This window comes from Oncorhynchus kisutch, linkage group LG8, assembly GCF_002021735.2.
Source record: "Oncorhynchus kisutch isolate 150728-3 linkage group LG8, Okis_V2, whole genome shotgun sequence".
NCBI classification, from domain to species: domain Eukaryota; kingdom Metazoa; phylum Chordata; class Actinopteri; order Salmoniformes; family Salmonidae; genus Oncorhynchus; species Oncorhynchus kisutch.
The window spans coordinates 10,723,230-10,734,049 of NC_034181.2; the positions used below are offsets into that span (position 1 = coordinate 10,723,230).

The 10,820-nt window shown below is 40.2% G+C and overlaps 1 protein-coding gene and 1 pseudogene across 1 annotated transcript; one reads left to right on the plus strand and one right to left on the minus strand.

Moving 5' to 3' along the window:
- Positions 1–5,605, plus strand: part of LOC109895176 (calcium/calmodulin-dependent protein kinase type II subunit beta-like) — a 125,025-nt pseudogene extending 119,420 nt beyond the window's left edge.
- Positions 5,606–5,618: 13 nt separating this feature from the next.
- LOC109895174 (tripartite motif-containing protein 35-like) lies at positions 5,619–10,083 on the minus strand. The gene is made up of 2 exons (XM_031829670.1): positions 6,643–10,083; positions 5,619–6,554 (listed from the first exon to the last, which is right to left on the minus strand). The coding sequence occupies exon 1, from the start codon at positions 9,904–9,906 to the stop codon at positions 8,848–8,850; it is 1,059 nt and encodes a 352-aa protein (XP_031685530.1). The 5' UTR covers positions 9,907–10,083; the 3' UTR covers positions 5,619–6,554; positions 6,643–8,847.
- Positions 10,084–10,820: the final 737 nt, after the last annotated feature.

A 10,820-nucleotide genomic window follows, 5' to 3' on the forward strand; every position in this document is an offset into this window, starting at 1 on the left:
GTGATTATTAGTGAGCTGGACACAGTCAATAAACTGTATGAATGTAGTGATTATTAGTGAGCTGGACACAGTCAATAAACTGTATGAATGTAGATCCGGTATCATTTATACACAGTTTCATTTTAAAGTGTATTGAGTCCCCCCTCACCCCTTTACAACACCCCCCTCACCCCTTTACAACTGTTAAATAGTGTCTTGTCCTGTATTTCAGGAGGAGAATGCCAAAGCCATGTCTGACAAGAGTGCTCTGCTGGAGGGAGGGAGGGAGGGAGGGAGGCGGAGAACATGTCCAATGTTGGGTGGCTCTAATCCTGCAGCACCAGACCTCTCGCACACCGGATACCCAGCATGCATCTCTTCTCTACAACTACCACCCCCTTGTCTGTCGCCGTCTGCCACTGACAACACCATCTCAACAACCAACCAACCAACAACAGCAACCCACTGTACCCACTGACAACACCATCTCAACAACCAACCAACAACCCCAACCCACTGTACCCACTGACAACACCATCTCAACAACCAACCAACCAACCAACAACAGCAACCCACTGACAACACCATCTCAACAACCAACTGACCAACCAACAACCCCAACCCACTGTACCCACTGACAACACCATCTCAACAACCAACCAACAACCCCAACCCACTGTACCCACTGACAACACCATCTCAACAACCAACCATCAACCCCAACCCACTGTACCCACTGACAACACCATCTCAACAACCAACCAATCAACAACAGCAACCCTCTCCTCTCCTCACCGCAACCCCAACCCACTGTTAACTCACGGTCAGCCCTCCCCCAAACCCAACCTCTCCAACTCTCCCCTCGCCACACTCACGCCCAGTATTAGGATTTGGGCAGGGAGTGTATTGAGGGTGTGTGTGTTAGGGGGGTATTGGGGTGTTTTCTCGTCCTCGGTGTGCGTTTGATTCTTCCTCTTTTGTCTCATGATGTCCCCTCTTCCTCTTCCCATCTAAACCTGTGTTGTGTAACACAGGAAATACATGTTATAAGGTTAAGTAAAAATCTATTATTATAATCATTATTATTAATACTATTACACAATTTAAGTAAATCATTTGTATAATTCTAATTCTTAATGATAGAGAAACTATCTAGAAACTACTATCTTTTAAAGAAGCATGATGTTTTTCGATATTTGGCTGTTTTTTATTGTGGCTATTAGGTGACAAAATGATATTGGCAGTTTTTGTTTAAGCTTCTTGTATGTTATCTATTATATTATACTCAGCCCAAGATCATGTTCAAGAAATCAACTTTTTTTTGTGAGGGGTGTGTTTGACGAGGTGTCAAGAGTGGAAACTGCATCACTACTGAGGTCCTGCATGGAGCCGTGCCCAGGGCTGTCCTCACTGATGCCTGTTTAATATGTGGAGGGGACCTTAATGGAGAGGTAACAGGCAGAGGCTGTTGGATGACTATTGTATGTATGTATGTGTGGACTGGAGAGATGTGGGCCTCTGCGATCTGCAGGTGGAAGGTGTTTTAGCCATGAGATCACATGGATGAATGTGTGTTTATTTGGTATACACCTTGACTCTCTGTCCTGTGGTCTCTGTAGTTGATGCTCATTTTAGAGTGGAGAGCTGTGACTGAGGTCTGACAGGGTATGCAGAGGAGTGTGTGTGTGAGGGAGAGCCCCTGTTGTTGGTGTTCCAGATGAGAGAGAGAGGCAAGTTAGGAGAGGAAGGCTTTATTTCAGCGTTTTTTTCAGTCCTCTGCCTTCAGTCCAGGACTTATTTTTCTTATGATTTAATGATCTTTTTATGTATATTATATTTTCACATTTGTAATATCATCCTCATTGACTTGTTACTATCTAGTGTTATTGACTTCTGTTACTACTAATCACCGTGTTTGTGCCAAGGCCAACAGAGATGGACAGATGGATTTATACACTATAGATAGCTTCATACACACATGTACTTTAGCAGTGAGGATGTGTCGCTCTCTGAAGAGACATCGCCACAGGACTATTTCTCTTTAACGAATAGGTGTTAGAGGTTTTCTCCTGACGCCGTCCCACCCTAGTCGTTATGCCTGCCTGTGATTGGCTGCCTTAGGTGTCTTGTCTCTTTTGGGCAGGCAATTTTTTAGCGACGCCATCACATTGGACAGTCAGACGGTCACCCGGTTGGTTAGTCCTCAGGTTTATATTTATTTTGTTGGATAGTTTAAAGTGCATTTACTTAGTTTCTCCCTCAGGTTCATGTTTGATTACTCTCTGTTGATTTATGATTTTAGTGGAGGTTCCCTAGTTGAAAGATGAAGACTTCATTGTATATGTGTCCTGAGAAGTGTTCCTGAGTGATCGAGCTAACCAAACACGTGACCCCTCCTCCTCCCCCCTCCAAGAAAAACAAGAGAAAGCAGTATGTACAAAGGTGCTGTTGGGTTCTTCTTTGTGTGTTTACTAGCAGGGAAAATCTATATAAAAAGAAGAAGCATATTTAAAAAAGGGGGAGTATACAGTATTACACAACCACTATTAACTAGTATCTTAGGGAGAAGTATACAGTATTACACAACCACTATTAACTAGTATCTTAGGGGGAAGTATACAGTATTACACAACCACTATTAACTAGTATCTTAGGGAGAAGTATACAGTATTACACAACCACTATTAACTAGTATCTTAGGGGGGAGTATACAGTATTACACAACCACTATTAACTAGTATCTTAGGGAGAAGTATACAGTATTACACAACCACTATTAACTAGTATCTTAGGGGGAAGTATACAGTATTACACAACCACTATTAACTAGTATCTTAGGGAGAAGTATACAGTATTACACAACCACTATTAACTAGTATCTTAGGGGGGAGTATACAGTATTACACAACCACTATTAACTAGTATCTTAGGGAGAAGTATACAGTATTACACAACCACTATTAACTAGTATCTTAGGGGGAAGTATACAGTATTACAGAACCACTATTAACTAGTATCTTAGGGGGGAGTATACAGTATTACACAACCACTATTAACTAGTATCTTAGGGGGAAGTATACAGTATTACACAACCACTATTAACTAGTATCTTAGGGAGAAGTATACAGTATTACAGAACCACTATTAACTAGTATCTTAGGGGGGAGTATACAGTATTACACAACCACTATTAACTAGTATCTTAGGGAGAAGTATACAGTATTACACAACCACTATTAACTAGTATCTTAGGGGGAAGTATACAGTATTACAGAACCACTATTAACTAGTATCTTAGGGGGGAGTATACAGTATTACACAACCACTATTAACTAGTATCTTAGGGGGAAGTATACAGTATTACACAACCACTATTAACTAGTATCTTAGGGAGAAGTATACAGTATTACACAACCACTATTAACTAGTATCTTAGGGGGAAGTATACAGTATTACAGAACCACTATTAACTAGTATCTTAGGGGGGAGTATACAGTATTACACAACCACTATTAACTAGTATCTTAGGGGGAAGTATACAGTATTACAGAACCACTATTAACTAGTATCTTAGGGAGAAGTATACAGTATTACACAACCACTATTAACTAGTATCTTAGGGGGGAGTATACAGTATTACACAACCACTATTAACTAGTATCTTAGGGAGAAGTATACAGTATTACACAACCACTATTAACTAGTATCTTAGGGGGGAGTATACAGTATTACAGAACCACTATTAACTAGTATCTTAGGGAGAAGTATACAGTATTACAGAACCACTATTAACTAGTATCTTAGGGGGGAGTATACAGTATTACACAACCACTATTAACTAGTATCTTAGGGGGGAGTATACAGTATTACAGAACCACTATTAACTAGTATCTTAGGGAGAAGTATACAGTATTACAGAACCACTAACTAGTATCTTAGGGAGAAGTATACAGTATTACAGAACCACTATTAACTAGTATCTTAGGGGGGAGTATACAGTATTACAGAACCACAATTAACTAGTATCTTAGGGGGGAGTATACAGTATTACAGAACCACTAACTAGTATCTTAGGGAGAAGTATACAGTATTACAGAACCACTATTAACTAGTATCTTAGGGAGAAGTATACAGTATTACACAACCACTATTAACTAGTATCTTAGGGAGAAGTATACAGTATTACACAACCACTATTAACTAGTATCTTAGGGAGAAGTATACAGTATTACACAACCACTATTAACTAGTATCTTAGGGAGAAGTATACAGTATTACAGAACCACTATTAACTAGTATCTTAGGGAGAAGTATACAGTATTACAGAACCACTATTAACTAGTATCTTAGGGAGAAGTATACAGTATTACACAACCACTATTAACTAGTATCTTAGGGAGAAGTATACAGTATTACACAACCACTATTAACTAGTATCTTAGGGAGAAGTATACAGTATTACACAACCACTATTAACTAGTATCTTAGCTGGCGTTTCTTTGCATGACGACACTAGTTTAGGTGTTTGTCCTTTCTCTTCTTCTCTTTCTAATTTCTACTGAATGTTGGAATACTAAACCTCTATCTATTCATCTTAGCTTTTAAAAACCATACAACTATTGTCTCGAGATGATAGATATCAAAGATAGATGAATATGATAAGGCTATAATGAGGGTGATGATGATGATGGCAGTGATTATGAAGAGGATGACGATTAAGATGAAGGTGATGGTGATGATGAACATGTAATGAAGATTCTATAGCATGCTTTTATATGGGTCTGAATGTTAAATATGGCTTACTTTTCTACAGTGGAGAAAGTGCATCAGGCATCGATGTCAGTGGGAGACTAAGTGAAAATTTGACCTAAGTGGAAGTTATGATTCAACCTATTTTGAGAGGAACATTACTCCATACTTTCTCACCAGGAGGCATAAAGAATGTTCCATTGTTAAGCCACTAGAGGTCACTCTCACGTGTAAATAAAGCACAACTAGCTGATCTGGGGTCAGATTAGTCTCAGGTTGTAAATCACTGTGGCTGCTGAAGTTACTACCCTTTAACTGTTAGCTCTAATAGCTCTAATAGACTTCAGAGGGAAGAACACAATAGAAACTACATTAGTAGGTAATTATGTTAGTGGAATTGGAAATGTGTTTTCACTGCATTTTGATGTCCAACTTTTTAAGCGACTTCAAGCTTCTTCCAGTGTACTAATCAGTTGATAAATATGATGTAATATAAACATGTGTTAGTATGGACTGCAGAGGTAGAGAGAGGAAGTGTTTTGGTCTTTATAAAACTCTTCTACCCCCCTCCCCCTCCATCCGTCCAGTGACTAGACCCCCTCCACTGACAACACTGAGTTAGTGTATTTATTTAACTATTTTCCTCGTCTCTCTGTTTAAAAACCTTATTCAATCATTTCTCTACAGTTGACTCTACATATTTTCCCTGACTTGTTCTCTTTGTATCAGTTTGGGTTTCTTCTGTAGAATATATTTATCCTAGATTTCTCTAATTCTTCTGGTTATTGATCCGTACTTCAACATGCTACATGTGTTTCTCTAACTTAAGGAAATGTGTTAAGGTGTTACCAATAAAATGAGAATTTAAATAAAGTTACACTTCTCTTTCTCTTTGATTCTTAATCTTTATTGCTCAGAGACGTCCTATTATTGACCAGAGGAAAAATGTGTTTTATTCAACAAATCAAGTTAATCTGAAACGGAGATGAACAAATAATACATGTAATACTTAAAGGTGTATTTGTTTTGCCATGTCACATTGTAACTGGGCTAACAGCATATATATTACACATACATTACACTACATACTGTAGTTATAGTAAATGATGCATGTTATATAATGCCTGAATGTTATTCAAATCAGAACAGGTCAAATTGTAACTGGGCTAACAGCATATATATTACACATACATTACACTACATACTGTAGTTATAGTAAATGATGCATGTTATATAATGCCTGAATGTTATTCAAATCAGAACAGGTCACATTGTAACTGGGCTAACAGCATATATATTACACATACATTACACTACATACTGTAGTTATAGTAAATGATGCATGTTATATAATGCCTGAATGTTATTCAAATCAGAACAGGTCACATTTGATAGTGATTCGCAAAGGAAATCCAGAGTAGGCTACCCATATATTGATTCAATAGATAAAAAAAACTATATAATAAACAATATCTTAACAGCTGATAATATATAATCAGAGGATTATATGAAATGTCCTCAACAGAAAGGTCATTCAAATAACAAACAAAAGTGATTGAGAGAAAATCATATGTCCAGAACAGGAGAGATAAACACAGATCTCACAGCTCCTCTCTCAGATACACATGACATAATCTGACTATAAAACACACACACACTGTATTATATTACAGTCTGATAACTTTAACAAAATGTATAATTGACTTTTGACCTCTTAAATCATAATTCAGTATAATTATTAAACAGACCTTAATCCCCATAGAAAACAGTCAGATGACAGAAGCCCAGCAGTACAATAAACACAGCATGACAAGCTGAGTCACAACCTAACGACATCACTCTGATTCTCTGGGTATAGATGAGTCAGAACCTAACGACATCACTCTGATTCTCTGGGTATAGATGAGTCACAACCTAACGACATCACTCTGATTCTCTGGGTATAGATGAGTCAGAACCTAACGACATCACTCTGATTCTCTGGGTATAGATGAGTCACAACCTAATGACATCACTCTGATTCTCTGGGTATAGATGAGTCACAACCTAATGACATCACTCTGATTCTCTGGGTATAGATAAGTCACAACCTAACGACATCACTCTGATTCTCTGGGTATAGCTGAGTCACAACCTAACGACATCACTCTGATTCTCTGGGTATAGCTGAGTCACAACCTAACGACATCACTCTGATTCTCTGGGTATAGATGAGTCACAACCTAACGACATCACTCTGATTCTCTGGGTATAGATGAGTCACAACCTAACGACATCACTCTGATTCTCTGGGTATAGATGAGTCACAACCTAACGACATCACTCTGATTCTCTGGGTATAGATGAGTCACAACCTAACGACATCACTCTGATTCTCTGGGTATAGCTGAGTCACAACCTAACGACATCACTCTGATTCTCTGGGTATAGCTGAGTCACAACCTAACGACATCACTCTGATTCTCTGGGTATAGATGAGTCACAACCTAACGACATCACTCTGATTCTCTGGGTATAGATGAGTCACAACCTAACGACATCACTCTGATTCTCTGGGTATAGACGAGTCATAACCTAACGACATCACTCTGATTCTCTGGGTATAGATGAGTCAGAACCTAACGACATCACTCTGAATCTCTGGGTATAGATGAGTCACAACCTAACGACATCACTCTGATTCTCTGGGTATAGATGAGTCACAACCTAACGACATCACTCTGATTCTCTGGGTATAGATGAGTCACAACCTAACGACATCACTCTGATTCTCTGGGTATAGATGAGTCACAACCTAACGACATCACTCTGATTCTATGGGTATAGATGAGTCACAACCTAACGACATCACTCTGATTCTCTGGGTATAGATGAGTCACAACCTAACGACATCACTCTGAGTCTCTGGGTATAGATGAGTCAGAACCTAACGACATCACTCTGATTCTCTGGGTATAGATGAGTCAGAACCTAACGACATCACTCTGATTCTCTGGGTATAGATGAGTCAGAACCTAACGACATCACTCTGATTCTCTGGGTATAGATGAGTCACAACCTAACGACATCACTCTGAGTCTCTGGGTATAGATGAGTCACAACCTAACGACATCACTCTGATTCTCTGGGTATAGATGAGTCAGAACCTAACGACATCACTCTGATTCTCTGGGTATAGATGAGTCAAAACCTAATGACATCACTCTGATTCTCTGGGTATAGATGAGTCAGAACCTAACGACATCACTCTGATTCTCTGGGTATAGATGAGTCACAACCTAACGACATCACTCTGAGTCTCTGGGTATAGATGAGTCACAACCTAACGACATCACTCTGTTTCTCTGGGTATAGATGAGTCACAACCTAACGACATCACTCTGATTCTCTGGGTATAGATGAGTCACAACCTAACGACATCACTCTGATTCTCTGGGTATAGATAAGTCACAGCCTAACGGCATCACTCTGATTCTCTGGGTATAGATGAGCCAGAACCTAACGACATCACTCTGATTCTCTGGGTATAGATGAGTCACAACCTAACAACATCACTCTGAATCTCTGGGTATAGATAAGTCACAGCCTAACGGCATCACTCTGATTCTCTGGGTATAGATGAGCCAGAACCTAACGACATCACTCTGAATCTCTGGGTATAGATGAGTCACAACCTAACGACATCACTCTGAATCTCTGGGTATAGATGAGTCAGAACCTAACGACATCACTCTGATTCTCTCACTGGAATGACTTCACTGTAAGAGACACTTCTGATTGGCAGATCTGTATACCAGTGTTGTCAGCATCACCAACCTTTCCAATAAAAAAGTATGGGTAGAGTCTCTCAGTAAATGTATCTCTGAAAGTATAGATGTGTGTCATGTTTTTGGAATCGTAGAAGGACACCTCTCCCCTGTCGTAGTCCAGCTGTACTCTGATCCTCTGGGGTCTCCTCTTCAGAGTGAAGGTTTTACCTATTATTTGATACTTACCACTTCTCAGCATTAAAAGCCAGACTCCAAACTCTGGGTTAAAATATTTTACTTTCTCCTGCCTTTTGATTGACTCCTTGGCCACGCCTATATACCATTGAGGGTGGTGCCCCACCTCCACCTCTCAGCTGTGTTTTCCTGAGCTGAACCCCTCAGAGCTCAGAACTGTGATGTAAATGGTGTTCCTCTCTGGGTTGTCAGGGAGCTGCTGGGTTGGGACTGTCTGACTTACACTGGTCAGATCATCAGACAGAGAGAGACAGTTGTTTGCAGTGTTGGGGTCCAGAATCACAGGAGTGTATTTGACAATCCCCTGCATCTTCTCCCAGACTCTGAACTGCAGGTTGCCCAGGTGTTTGGCCACATCTATCAGTGCTCCTGAGACCAGCTGTGGATCCGGCAGTGTGTCCTGGGCTCTGGAGAATGTCTGTGTGAGTTTGTAGCTCTTGAGAAATGGCACCTCTTGTTTCTGGAGTTCTTGTTCCACAGCAGTGATGTTTTCTGTGAGAGAAGAGATCTGGTCCTGAATGTGCTTCATCTCTCTGGCAATCATCTTCCCCTTCTCCTCCTCTTCCTTCCTCAGTGCTGCCAGTCTGGCCTCCTCTTCCTCCCTCAGGAACTGGTGAAGCTTCTCAAACTCCCCTCTGATCTGTCTCTCTGTGGACACCAGCTGCTTCTTGGAGTATTGAAACATTTTGTTGTATGTCTCCTCTATGTCTTTACATTTAACCTGTGTGCTCTGCAGTGAGTCTAAGTCTGAGGTTAGTTTGTCCTTCAGGTCTTTCACTGCTTGTTCTAAGGGAACCACTGTGTGTCCATGATGTGCAGGAAACTCACAGACGTGACACACAGCTCTCTGCTCCACCTCACAGAACCATTTAGGTTCATCTGTGTGTTTAGTACAAACCACTGCTCTGTCTTCATCTAGAGTACTGTCTTTCTCCCCTGCTTTCTGTCTCCCAGCATATTTATCAGACAGTTCCTTCAACTGAAAGTTAACTTTTAGATGATCCTTGGAACATTTCCTCCTACATACCGGACAATTCTTGTTTTTGGTCTGATCCCAGAATTTGTCCAGGCAGCTGGAACAGAAGCTGTGGTGGCAGCCCAGAGAAACAGGCTCTCTGAAAGTCTCTGAGCAAATATGGCAGCACAGGTAACTATCCAGGTAACTATCTGTCATCTTCTTTCAGTATCCAAGTATACTTTGATTTTCAAAACAAACAAAAAACGTATAATGCGTCACTAGAACAACCACCACTTTATATGACTAACATGAAGTCAAATATCAAGTCAAATTAAATAAGAAATGTGATTATTCCAGTTGATCGGGAGACGTCTCTGTAATGTCCACACCCTGTAATGGTGACTCGGATCTTATAAGCAATGTTAAACATTTACTTTCAGTTCCACTTAATGCTGTGTCAGGTCAACAAAATATACATTCCAGCACCTGCTTGTTTCCTGTAGATGGTGCTGTTAGATTTTTGGAATTTGTTAAAAGGTTTTATTCATTGACTTTAAGTGTCCCACCCCTGGTTGTCTGTGTTGTCTAAACCTCCATCCTCTGAATACTCATGGAGGTAAACCATACCACTATCCTAATAAGACATCACACAGCATTGTATTGCCACAGAATTTATTTTCAGAGGTTATTTACAACAGAAGGAAAAGCAGCCATGTTTTACATGTCATCATTCATCATTCAAGTGTTTGAGGTCAACAATCCAAGGGCAAACCATCAAATGTTCAACAATCCTGACATTATAGTGAATTAAGTCCCCCGAAGACAAATTCAAAATCAACAAATTATTAAGAACTAAACAAAAACATTTTTTGGGGGCTTGTTTGACCAAAATATGAGATTCCCACACATTGTCTGCTTGCAAAGCTTCAGTTGAATTTAATCATTCCAGTTTCTCCAGCCAGTTTGACCAGCCTCTTGCTGGCCTCACGCAGTTTCTTGGCCACGCCAGTGTCCCTGGCGAGCGGTCTCAGCGTGGCTGGCCAGCAGTCAGTGAAGTATCCCCCATTGTGCTTGGCGGCCTCGTCCGACACGGTGCAGTACACAATGGTCTGAGACGCCCGTCTCACATG

Coding starts and splice junctions, on each gene's coding strand:
- LOC109895174 (XM_031829670.1), bottom strand. CDS start 9,906: ATGACAGATAGTTACCTGGATAGTTACCTGTGCTGCCATATTTGCTCA.